Genomic DNA, 13,247 nt, shown 5'->3' on the forward strand with positions numbered 1-13,247 from the left:
GGTGGGAGTGAAAGATGAGGAAGGAGCGTGGGAGACATTTCTGGGAGGCAAATGAAGAGATAGCCCACATCGCATCACGGGAGACCTACCACATGCCAGGCTCTATTTCGAGAGCGTCACAGGTATTGCGCCTATGCATATATTATCACATTTTGTCTCTTTAAACATTGTAATAGGCCCACAATACTGTCTCATTGGTAGAGTTGGTTTTAAAATATGAGTGAAATCATAGGCCCACAGACACTTCCCAGGCAGACAAACGATACTAAGAGGAAACACTGGTAAGAATGCCAGTGAGTAACTTTGTCAGAACACAATAATAGTTCTATTTCTAGACTTCTATTATCATATTATTTTTGGTGCCATTTATTTAAAGTACTGAGTTCATAGATCCTAACTAGGTTGACGTTATCTGGCCATACCTAACCTTCATCAAAACCAGGACGAATGAACAAGTAATTTGAGTTTTCTAGCACTCTTCCAAAAAACAAAACAAAACAAAACAAAACAAAACAAAACAAAAAAAAAACACAACAAGGAACTAGGACACTGTTTTAAGATGATCCTCAATTTTGGCTCCAAGGATTTCTTCATGTGGCCACACAATTTTCATGTTTTGCTGGCGGAGAGCGATGCTTGGGCACCCCGCCATCGCCGAGGAGCAGGTGGTGAAGGCTTACTAGTGTTTTCAGGTTGAGACAGCGAGCTAACTAACCTCCTCCCCCTCCTCCAGCCTAGAAAGGTGCAGGATCCGCCGATGCGTGCGTCGCCCCGCCGCGGAACGGACGCGGGATGGTCGCGCGTCCCCGGCTCAGCAGAGGCGGGTAGTCAGCGAGCCGGGGTGGGGGAAGGTAGGAGGAGAGGGTCGGGGGCCAGGTCGGCCGTGCAGGGCGGAGAGGCGCCGGCGGGCGGGTGCGGGAGAGGCCGCCAGGCCGGGGCTGGAGCACCTCTGCAGCGGCGGGCCGGGCGCCGTGCGGTGCACGGTGCTCTCCGCGCGCTCCCCGCAGGCTGCTCCCGGAGGGAGGGGGGGGCCCTCCGGGGCGGCCGGTGCTCCCAGGCCCCGGCCCCCTGCAGCGCCCCCGGGGCTGCGGGGGGCCGGGCGGCCACCAGGGGGCGGGAGCTCCGCGTCGAACAATGGCCGCTCGACCGCGGCGGGAGGCGGGGCCGGGTGGAGAGAGGGGCGGGGGCGCGGGCGGGGGCGCGCGGCGTGGCGCGGGCGCGCGCGACGCAGGCGGGGGCGCGCGGCGCGGGCCCGGGAGGGCGCGGCGGGAGCGCAGGGCGGCAGGCGGAGGCGGGGGGCGGGAGCCGAGGTGGGAGCCGGCGGCGGCGGCGGCGGCCGAGCGGGGTCAGTTCTCGGGAGCGCTCGCCCATGTGGAGCCGTCTGCCGGGCGTCCGCAGCCCGCAGGTAAATCCCGGTGCGAGCGGCGCCGCCAGGCCCGACTTCCGCCGGCGGGGTCCGAGGCAGAGCGCCGGGAGCCGGCAGGGCCGCCCCTCGCGGCCTCGCTCCCGCGCCGCCCTGGGGGAGGGGAAGCGGGGAGGGGAGGGTAGTGGGGGGGGGCGTGTGCGGCGCGGGCCGCACAGGTGTCCTGAGGGGCGGGGCGGGGGCGCCCGGCGTGATGGGGGGGAGGGAGGGAGGGCGCCGCCGGGGCGGCGGGGCGGCGGGGCGGCGGGCAGCCGCCGGGGCCTGGCAGGGGGCGGCGGGGCGGCGAGGCCGGGGCGGCTGCGGGTGGCTATTTCTGTAGAATGGGCAAGTGGCGAAGACGTAACTCGCCGGAACGGGGAAGGGAGGTGGGGCCGAGGGGACAAAATATAGCCTATGACGAGCAAGTTCCGCCGAGCCTCCGGCGAGCCACGACCGTGACGGCTCGCTCGGCTTAAAGGGGTAGTTGGCGGTAGTGACCTTGCCGGGGCGTGGGGAGTTGGGTGAGCCACAGAGCTGGGCTGCAGAGTCCGCCGGGAGGGCAGGGACTCGGGTCTCCGCGGGGGTCTCGAGGGCGTGGGGGCGTGGGGCAGGGCGAGGGGCCAGCCAGTTCCGCAGAGGCAGTTGAGGCAATTGGGCTAGGAGACCTGGGTCGGGGGTAGGAATGAGAGCCCGGTTGGGTGAGCGCGCTGAGGGGGTGGGGATCGGGGTGGGGGGCGAGGTCTGGACGTCCCTGCAATTATTAGGTACAACATTTCGCATTGTGAGCAGTTTCCATTATGGATCCCTCTGTGCCACCCCTCCAAAGCTTAGAACTTCTGGAGTGGAGATGGACCATCCAATTAGGGTAGACTAGGCAAGGATGCACTCAACAATCTGAAAGAGGATGGATCTTGCAGAAGTGATAGAGAGTGTCCTTTAAATGTGCCCTAGTAACCGAAAACCTCCATTATTGAGTGCTTGATCTCATGGTGTTGGGGACTTTGTTGATGCTTGCTTGGATTCTGATGTATTCTTATGTTTTCTGAGGGGCAACACTTGAAATCATAAAGGTGTCGGGCAGGCAAAAAGATGGTAACACTGTTGAATTCATTAGGATGTTTCTTCCCCATCCTTTCTTAAGATGATTCGAATATACTGACCTAGATAGAACTATAGTGGAAAAGTATAATTCAGTTAAAAAAAAAAGAAAAAGAAAAACTAAGACTCTGCTAGATTGTTTTTTTTAACATAGCAAATCTTTATCTTATTTTACTGGAAACTCGAAATATCACTTGATTATGAATTTACTGCAGGCCTGTATTAATTGTGCAAATCAGATAATGCCCAACTACATGCATGGTGTGTATGGCCACGGTGCCAGTCCTGGGCACCTCTGTCTCATGTCATGACATGGCAGTGGTATGCGAAATTTACTTCTAAGTGGTGTTTAGTTGATCAGGTATAGTGTATTATTCCACACAAATGACGGTTTTTCCTTAAGAAACAGTGTTTTTGCATTTGTGAAAGTGTTGCGATTTAACCCAAGTAGGTAAGTTTCAAGTAGCATACAATTTTTAATTTCCTATTTGGAAACAATTTCAGCTTTCAGGAAAGTTGCAAGAATAAGAACATTGCAAAGAACATCCTTGTAACTTTTATCCAGATTTACCTGTTAGCTACCTATTATTTACTCTTTGCCACATACGCAATCCCCCCCCCCCACACTGTTTATGGGTAAGATAGGTATATTATAACCCCTTGCTTCCAGATAACTGGAATTTTATATTTTACCTTACTTGGCTTGCCTGGAATGAAGTTCTAGGGAAGAATGAGACCTGCTTCTCTACAAAATTGCAAACTAAGATAGGACTGTCTCGGTGGCTCAGTGGATAAGGCGAGCCTGGACACACTTGTGGAGGTCAGAGGGCAATTTGTGTGAGCTGCCTGTTGTCTTCTACCACGTGGGGCCTGGGGTCAAATTCAGGTCACCAGGCTTGGTGGCATGTGATTGGGAGCCTCAGGACAATTGAGGCTGTGCAGTGAGACTCATTTCTCTCTGCACCAGGTGGGGCTCTGGGATGAAACTCTTGGAGTTGTCCTCTGACCTCCACATTCCCATTGTGGCATTTTAATGTCCCCACTCATATGTACACATGCACACACAAAAATAGACATTAAAGATAAAAAGGATAGTAATGGAAGTTTTCAATACAAAAACAGTACAGAAAGTGTCCGAGAGGGAGTAGTCGGTGAAAATATTGGAATTGTTTTTGTACCTAACTTCTTTAGTATTTTTAAAATTAAAAATTATTTTATGTGTGTGTATATATTTTCCTGCACGTACGTGTATGCACCATGTGCACTTCTACGTTTGCTCATGGAAGCCAGAAGAGAACATTGGATCCCCTGGAACTGCAGTTACAGACAGTTGTGAGCTGCTGTGTGAGTTCTAGGAGTCGAACCCAGGGCCTTAGGAAGAGCAGCCAGTGCTTCACCACTGAGCCATCTCTCCAGCCCCATCATTAGTATTCTTTTTTATTTTTATTTATTTATTTATTTATTTTGGGTTTTTCGAAACAGGGTTTCTCTGTGTAGCTTTGCGCCTTTCCTGGAACTCACTTGGTAGCCCAGGCTGGCCTCGAACTCACAGAGATCTGCCTGGCTCTGCCTCCCGAGTGCTGGGATTAAAGGCGTACGCCACCACCGCCCGGCAGTATTCTTTTTTAAAAAAATATATTTTTATTTTATTTTAATGTGCATTTGTGTTTTTGCCATGGGTGTCAGGTCCCCTGAAACTGTAGTTACAGACAGGTGTGAGCTGCCATGTGGGTGCTGGGGACTGAACTCGGGTCCTCTGGAAGAAGAGTCAGCGCTCTTAACCCCTGAGCCGTCTCTCCAGCCTCCATCATCATTAGTATTCTTACAGCTCCTTGTGGTGCTGGAGTTTGAACCCAGATCTTCCCATAGACTAGGAAGTCGCTAGCACTGGGCTGTACCACAGCCCGACTCCATCTCATCATCATCATCGTCATCATCGTCATCATCGTCATCATCATCGTGTGTCATAAACTCCGCTGGGTAGCTTAGGTTGTCTCTGAGCTCCCAGGGCCTCCCGCCTCTGCTTTCCCTGTACTACTGTACCTAGCTTTTGCTTCATTTCTTTTATGCTGAATGCTTTGTGTCTGATCATGTATATTCCTGGAAAGAAAACCGTCTATTGATAGTGTGAAGTTGAGCTATCTGTTAATACCAGACTGCATGGATAAATGGGCTCCCTGATCAATCACATTGAAATAGTGTGTCTCATGGGTGTTCCAAAAAATATTAGAGGAGTGCTTCCCATAATAGTTATAGTTTATACTTATGTCATTGGTCGACTTTGAATATTTCCCCGAGTTCTGTAGAGCTGCCCTAGATATTAAATGCTTGACATTTGTTGCTGTTGTTGAGTTTGCTATGGAGCCAAGGATAACCCCTGCCTCTACTTCCCAAGTCCTAGGATTACAGGCTTGTGCCACTATAACTCTTGACTTTGGCCCAGAAAAATATTGTAAGAAGGTAGATCTTTCATAATTTAGTGTGTAGTAAGAAGAGGACTTTGAATGTGTCTGAACTGGGTGTCAATCTTAGCAGTGTGCATGTGGCTATTTGTAGATAACCCAACTTATAGAGAAATGGATGTAGGACCGCCATCTCAAACTAATGGGGGGTAAATGACTATAAACATGGCAAAGTGTGGGCACATGTCATGGGCTTGTGTCTGGTAGTAGTTTTTTTCCTTTTTTTTTGGCTTTAACTGGCATAGTTGAGTAAACTGTGCTCAGAAACTTTCACTGGCTCTTAGGAAATACTAACATAATTGGATTTTTTTTTTAAAAAATTTATTTATTTATTATGTATACAGCATATGTGACTGCAGGCCAGAAGAGGGCACCAGATCTCATTACAGATGGTTGTGAGCCACCATGTGGTTGCTGGGAATTGAACTTGGAACCTCTGAAAGAGCAGCCAGTGCTCTTAACCTCTGAGCCATCTCTCCAGCCCTGGATTTTCTTTAATAGTTTTTTTTGGGGGAGGTACCTACTTAAAAAATTAAAATCAAAAGTGTTTTTTAAAGTTTAAAAGACTTATTTATTTAATGTGCTTTGTCTGCATGTATGCGCACCGTGTTTGAGACTGGTGCTTGAGGAGGCCAGAAGAAGGCATTGCCCCCTTCCCCTCTCCCCCACCTCCCCCAGAACTAGAGTTACCGGCAGGTGAGACATCTTGTGGTTGCTGGGACTGAGGTTTTCTGCAAGAGCATCAAGTGTTCTTAACCAGGGAACCAGCATTTTTTTAAAAATAATTTATTTAACTTTATTTGATGTGCATTGGTGTGAAGGTGTCAGATTCCCTGGAACAGGAGTTACAGACAGTTGTGAGCTGCCATGTGGGTGCTGCGAATTGAACCCAGGTCCTCTGGAAGAGCAGCCTGTACTCCCAACTGCTGAGCCATCTCTCCAGCCCCTAGGGAATCACATTTTTAAAGTATGAATTTTACAGATTCATTAGAGTGAGAAGCTTTGGATTGATGCTTAGTTTTGTGCAGTTTGTAACCTCTCACTGAGAGGACAGCAAATGTGACATGTGACTAGACTTTCTACCATTGTAGGATGGGTCCTGATGTAAAGTGTTTATAAATATGCCATTTCTTAAAACTGCATTTATTGAGGGTTATAAACATTTAACTTTATAGTTTTTAATTTACCATGGGCAAATCATGATAAAAGTGGACTGTTAAATCACATATACAGTTTGGACCTGCAGGTCCCCCCTCATCCGTAGCCCCATAGCTGCCTCACCTGTTTTTCTTTGGTAGCCTAGAATCTGGAACTTCATGTCCTCATGTGCCTGCCTGGCTATCACTGTCGGGCATTTTGGGACGTATGACTTGGTTTCTGTAGCAGTGCGTAGTCATAATGGAATTGAACTGTAGCTGGAAGCTTTTTTGACATAGGATGGAGAGGCAGATTTTATGAGACCACAGACAACATAGAGCTACTTTGGGTCTTTTTGATATATCTTGATTTTTTAAAATCATATTGTTTAAAATGTAGGGCAGGAAACTGGGCTTATCTTTAAAGAAGAAACAAAGTCTTAAAGATGTATGCCGCTTTGGAATTCGGAATTCTGAACTGTCCATGGTATAGTTATAAATAATTTTTATATTGTTGTAAATCTAATATAGATAGCTTTTTCATGAAAAAATGAATAATTTTAGAATAGTCTCCAATTACTGGTATTATAGATACAATAGTTATGTTTCAGTTTATATAGCTCATTATAATTGTGAAAGAAAGGCTTATAGAATACATTCTTTTAAATGAATGGATGTTTTCATTTTTAAAAAAAGATCTATTCACTTATGTATTTTATGTATATGGGTGTTTTATATGCATCACATTTGCACACCAGAAGAGGGCATTGAATCCCAAGGGATTACAGTTATAGATGGTTGTGAGCCACCATGTGGGTGCTGGGAATTGAACTCAGGTACTCTAGAAGAGCAGCCAGTGCTCTTAACCACTGAGCCATCTCTCCATCCCTGGCATTTTTATTTTTGTAATGTCAAAAAATATCTTGTGTATCAAGATTGGAACTTAAGAACGTACCTCGGTATCTTACTTCTTGAAGTCACCCACATTGTCACATTCTAGTATTGAAGGAAGTCTGTATATAAATATTTTTACTGTTTAGACATATATGCTAAATAAAAAATAATGGGTCACAGAGTTGATGAGTATTTAGTAAATGCTGAATTTTAGAAGGTAACAGGCACCGAATCACTCAGATGCTTTTAGTGCTTTATTTATACCTTCATCTTCCAAAAGAATTGCCTTGTTTAAAAAGTAGATTAAGCCGGGCGGTGGTGGCACACGCCTTTAATCCCAGCACTCGGGAGGCAGAGCCAGGTGGATCTCTGTGAGTTCGAGGCCAGCCTGGGCTACCAAGCGAGTCCCAGGAAAGGCGCAAAGCTACACAGAGAAACCCTGTCTCGAAAAACGAAAAAAAAAAAAAAAAAAAAAAGTAGATTAAATTCAAAAATATTTTGCATGAGTGTTTTACCTACCTATGTACCTCACAAGTGTGCAGTAGCCTCAGAGGCAAGAACAGTGTCAGATGCTCCGAGACTAGAGTTATAGGTGGTCATGAGTTGCCATGTGGGTGCTGGAAATACTCTTAACCTCAGAGCTGTCTCTCTAGCCCCTCACCCCCCAAGTGAATTATTTCCATTAAAAAGGAAATTGATTGGGTTTGTATATAATTGATTGGATTTAATTATAACTTGTCTATTTTAACACCATTTGAGGGATGCTGCACTTAAATTTTTTGTTTTTGTTTTTGGAGACAGAGTTTCTCTGTGTAGCCCTGGCTGTCCTGGAACTCACTCTGTAGCCCAGGCTGGCCTCGATCTCACAGAGAGCCATCTGCCTCTGCCTCCCGTGTGCTGGGATTAAAGGCATGCACCACCACCACCCGGCTTAAAAAATATTTTAACTGTGTTCCCTTATAACTTCATAGAAAACACACACACAGAGTAATTTGATCATAGTACCTCCAAATTTCTCATTTGCCTGGACCCTCTTAATGTTTGCCCTTCCCACTTTCACGTTTCCCCCTCCTCCTCTTCTCCTCTTTTCCTTTTAGTAACACACAGAGTCCAGTTAGTGTTTCCTGCATGTGCATGGGCAGCCGCACTCCCTAAGGAAAATGACTCTTCCACCCCGGTAGCTGGCTATCAGTTGCTGATGGCTCCTCAGGGAGAGGTGGATCTCATGAGTGCCTTCCCCTTCCATGCTGCAGTTATTGACTGGCTTGGTCTTGGACAGGTGACCCTCACCGCTGTGAGTTCATGATGCCATTGATGGCTGTGACATGTCCAGAGGCAGTATGTCAGAGCACTCCTCTGTCCTCTGACTCTTCATCCCGGTCCCTTCTTCCCTGTGCCCCCTGAGCCAAGATGTCTCACTCAGCACTGCTTTCTCACAGTCTCTTAGTCTCAGCACTTTGACCAGTTACGAGTCTCTGTAATGGTAACTTTTTAATTAACTTTAGAACTAAGAATAGAAATGTTTAAATTTCAGAATTTATCACTTTAATCCTAATATTTTTCCTTTGCTTATACTGAACAGGGATTTTATTTTAGGCTGGTATCCAAAGCCACAAAGCAGTGTTGAATTTTAGAGTCGAATTGCTGGGATGTTTTATTTATTATTGCATAATAAATCGTCCCAGACTATAAGGGCTTAGAGCAATAAACATTATGTTGCACTTTTTATGGCTAAGCTTCCTTTGGCCTCTCTCTTTGTTTTCTTTTCTTTCTTTTTTTTTTTTTTTTTGTTTGAGGCAGGATTTCTCTGTATACCCTTGGCTGTCCTGGAACTTGCTTTGTAGACCAGGTTAGCCTCCAATTCACAGACTCCTTTGCCTCCCAGGGCTGGTACTAAAGATGTATACCACTCTGCCCCGCTCCCTCTGGTCTTGTGTATGAGTTTGCCTGCAGGCTTTCCACTGGGGCTTCCGTCACATCTGGAACACGACTGGATGTGCTTTCTCATGTGGCTCTTGGCCGAATTCCATTTTGGCGTTTATGGATTGAAAGCCTTGGTCTTTGCTGGCTGCTGACCCTCCCTTCTATCACTTCTCGGCTGTGTGTGCCTTTCCAAACAGTAGCTCACAATAGGTGTTTGGGCTCCTTCAGTGCAGATGAGCAAGAGATTGGTGCACTGAGACTTGTACAACCCCATCACAGAAGTGATACCTGATTATTTCTGCTGTCTTACATTTGTTAGGTGCTGCCTACTACTTTTACTCTTTAAAGGTTAAAGAAGAGATTGGGTGGGGGTTGCTTACAATAATTTGACCAGGGCTCAGAAAGTTATCTGACTGGAACTAAAAATCACCAGTAGCCTTGTCTTCTGTGAATATCATCCCCTTAGAAAATTTGAAAAACAAAAAAAAGTAAAAAATACAGATGCTGAGAACACTTGTAAGCAGTGTTTTAAAATTGCAAAGTAATTATGTGTGCATGCACACATATAATGCTTATGAGTGCATGTAGGTGTAAGTGCCCATGCTCGTGTGTAGCAGCCAGAAGATAATGTTGGGCAGCTTGCTGTATTCCTCTCTGTAGGGTCTCTCACTGAACCTGCTGTTTTTGGCTAGGCTGGCTGTGAGAGTGCCGGTACCCTGTCTCTGCTTCCTTCCCTCAAGCACTAGGATGACGGGTTCATATGGCTGCGCTCAACTTCTTACTTGGTGCTGGGCGTCTGAGCTCAGACCGTCATGCTTTCGCAGTAAGCACTATTACCCACTGAGCCATATCTCCAACTTAACAATAATTTTGGATTGACTCCAGTGTGCATCTTGAGAAAGTGATAGACCAGTATGTGTGCATGTCTGAGTATATGCACCTTTGCTTCTGAGGGTGAGCAAGGTCAACCTTAACAATTTTTCTACAAAAATTTCAGCCTAAGTGATAGGATTTAACCTTTTTGCTGTGTTGTTTGGAAATTTTTGTAATGGCAGGTACAGGTACATTATTTATATTTTAGGTGAATTTTCCTCTTATGAGCCCATGCTTTATTTATTTATAAATTCGTGTTTTTCTTCCTTCCTTTGGCATCTATTTAAAAATTAAATATAGAAGAGATTTACCACATGAAATGAGTCAGAACCAAGGTGTCAGCCCCTAAGGAAAGTAAATCTACATTTAGCAATGGTGGGAATATTACAATATAGATTTAAAGTAGTATTTCTGGCTATGTGTGTGGATATGTGCACACAAGTGTAGGTGCCATTGGAGGCCAGAGGGGTTGGACCCCCTGGTGCTGGTGTTACAAGTGTTTGTGAGCTGCCCTGTGTGGGCGCTGGTGACTGAACTCCAGTGTTCTCAAGAGCAGTGTGTGCTCTTAACTGCCTAGCCCACCTCTCTCACTCCAGTGATTTTGTTTAAAGCAAACTTCGTGTGTGTACTCGTTTTGTATTGATAATAATAAAAGCAAACACCCCTCTATATAATTGTACATATTAGTTTTATAACATTAGAGAGAATACTTGTGTGTGTCGCATCTTCCTTGAGGGGATGGGTTCAGAGTTGTTCAAAACCTGACTGGAGGAAGGGGTTACGTGTTAAATGTTGATCTGAAGCGTTCAGCATTGCAGACAGCGTCCCTTTTGCTTGGATTGCCTTTAAGAATTCCAGAACAAGAAGGAACTTAAGCCGGGCGGTGGTGGCGCACGCCTTTAATCCCAGCACTCGGGAGGCAGAGCCAGGCGGATCTCTGTGAGTTCGAGGCCAGCCTGGGCTACCAAGTGAGTTCCAGGAAAAGGCGCAAAGCTACACAGAGAAACCCTGTCTCGAAAAACCAAAAAAAAAAAAAAAAAAAAAAAAAAAAGGAACTTAAGGTTCAGTAGTCTCAATTGGCACTACTTGTTATGGTGGCCACTGGTCATGGGTGTTTACTGAAGTTAAAATTAACGTGCAGGAAAATCAAACGTTGGCTTTCTTGGTTGCGCTACCCACATTTTATGTACTCGCATACATGGCTACTGGGTTGGATTGCACAAATACAGGACCTTTTAATCATCATGCAAGTTCTGTAATAATCTGAATGACTCCATTTTATATTGATTTTGGTAAAGAGCATGTGTTTAAAATACTCAGTAGTCATTGAAATTACTAAGTTGAACCTTATTTCTTAATTTTCATTTTCCAGTTTATTGGAGCCGTGAGGGATACAGCAGTTTGATCTGTATTGTCTTAACATGCTTCAAATAAACCAGGTGAGTTTGTATAAGGCATGTCACATTTACGTGGTGCTTTGGCCTAGACTGTGGGATGCTGTCACTCAGCTCTCTAACTGTAACCTGAATGCTTTCTGGAGAATACATCCTGTGTGGACACTACTGTGCAGAGCAGGCTGCTTGAGGGAACGGCAGTAGTCCTGAAAGCTGAGATCGCCCAAGTGTGCAGGACAAAGGCTGATCTGTCCCTTCCTGATGTCACATCCTCCAGGATGTGCTGGTGTGTTCCCAACAACCATGGTCACGATGTAGCACCACTTGAAAAAGTGATTCTTTTTTTTCCATGGGCTACAAAGTGTATTTCTAAACAAACTGTGGTGTGTAATACTGTAGACGCACTGAATGAAGCAGTTTTCCTTAGGTCTTGGCATTCCTCTAAGAACTGCATACACTAAAATTTACCTTTCTTGAACAAATAATATTGTAGCTCCAATATTACAAATTATTTCATAGCTTCTTTTGTTTGTGAATCAAAGTAGAAGCGATTACTGTTTTCTGTGATTTAATAACTAATCCCATCGATCCCCTCCATACCCATTTTCACCTACCTTACTTAAGAACTCTCTGGTTCCTGTACCCTGAATGAAATACCCAGGGACTTCTAAGCTTATCTGATTAGGCCTTTCTGAGCTAGAGTCATGCTATAGTTTATCAGTTTTGCCTCTAACTTAGTTGTCTTCATACATCACAAACTTTATATCTGAATACCTTGTATCTGGGTTGGGCAAGGCCATTCCAGCTTGAGGACCTGTTCTGCAGAGGCTATCATGGACTGTATTGTCTACCCCTCACTCATTTGGGTTTACTTGACCCCAAGTCTAGTATATATCACAGTACCCTGCCTTTTTACTTATTTGCATTATGGCATTTGTAGTTATCAAATATGAAAATACAGTCTTCCTTCTGCATCTGCATAAATCTTTGGTAACACATTTGTTGTTTCAGTCAGCCACAGGTTGAAAATATTAAAAAGCAAGTTCCTTCTGTTAGACTTTTTCCCTTGACATCATTCCCTAAACAGTTAGTTGTCCATAGCATCAGCATCACACTAGGTATTATATATAAGTAACTTGACGATGATAGAAAGTATACAGGGTAGTTTGTATGAACTATGTGTATGCGCAGCATTTAAGGGGCTTGAGCGTCTGCAGGTTTTTGTCTCTAAGGGAAACTGAGGGATGACTGCGTTTGTTGTCTCCCTTGCTAAGGTAGACTGCATGAAGATGGTGGTTTTGTTTGTTTATTCCTCTAGTTTTGGTTCAGATAATTTCTTTTCTTAAAAATATAATCATTCATTAATGAATGAATAGTAATGTTACTAAACAGATCTCTGTTCGTTTTCACAGTATCTCCATAATTGTGTTATTCATTCAGGTATTTTATAATCTTGCATTATACAAGTGCCATTTATATAAAAGCTATCTTATGTTCTTCTTTGATCTCCCTCCTCCCCTTCTCCACCACACGCACGCACGCACGCACGCACGCACGCACGCACGCACGCACGCGCGCTGAAGTTTTCTTGTGAAACAAAAATGGCTTTTATCAGAGACACATAGAATGGAGGTTTAAAGAACTCTTGGCATGTATGTGCTTAGTCTCATTGGAAGTACCAGGGTGACCTGGGAGGCTTGTCCTAGACTCTTGTGGGTGCACAGGTGTCATCCAGTGATTTCCAGCAGCTCTTTGTTACCACATTGGGTACAAGGAGAACAATTTGTTTCAGACTTTTGTATAGACAGGTAAAAATGATTATTTTTATGATAGTCATATTCATCAAAAGGATTAATACTAATGAGGATTTACTTACTTGCTACTTTGCACATCATTGAATTAGGCATTGTATACTTTTCCTTGGGATTTGCCTAGACATTTTAAGTCGTGGTCAGAGATAGATGAATTTAGCTGTGAAAGACATGGGTTCCTGGGATCAATTAGGGATTCCGTATTACTATTATTGACTAAGTTTCATTCTTCGAATAGTTCCATAGTTGAGGAT

The 13,247-nt window shown here is 45.1% G+C and overlaps 1 protein-coding gene across 9 annotated transcripts in view; it reads left to right on the plus strand.

Annotated features, from left to right (window-relative positions):
- The first annotated feature begins 728 nt into the window (after nt 1-728).
- Nucleotides 729-13,247, plus strand: part of Stau2 (staufen double-stranded RNA binding protein 2) — a 282,382-nt gene continuing 269,863 nt past the window's right edge. For 4 of the 9 annotated variants that reach the window (XM_052717761.1, XM_052717757.1, XM_052717764.1 and 1 more), the window contains exons 1-2: nt 1,356-1,405; nt 11,161-11,227. Coding sequence is in view for 3 of the 9 variants with exons in the window: in XM_052717760.1 (XP_052573720.1) it covers nt 1,370-1,405 (36 nt within the window). In the remaining 6 variants the exon portion in view is untranslated. Of the gene's footprint in view, nt 852-1,284; nt 1,406-11,160; nt 11,228-13,247 lie in introns of those variants that run through there. The other 5 variants (XM_052717763.1, XM_052717762.1, XM_052717760.1 and 2 more) reach the window with 5 other exon arrangements.

Source organism: Peromyscus californicus, unplaced genomic scaffold (assembly GCF_007827085.1).
Source record: "Peromyscus californicus insignis strain IS unplaced genomic scaffold, ASM782708v3 Scaffold_5__1_contigs__length_169319896, whole genome shotgun sequence".
Classification (NCBI taxonomy): domain Eukaryota; kingdom Metazoa; phylum Chordata; class Mammalia; order Rodentia; family Cricetidae; genus Peromyscus; species Peromyscus californicus.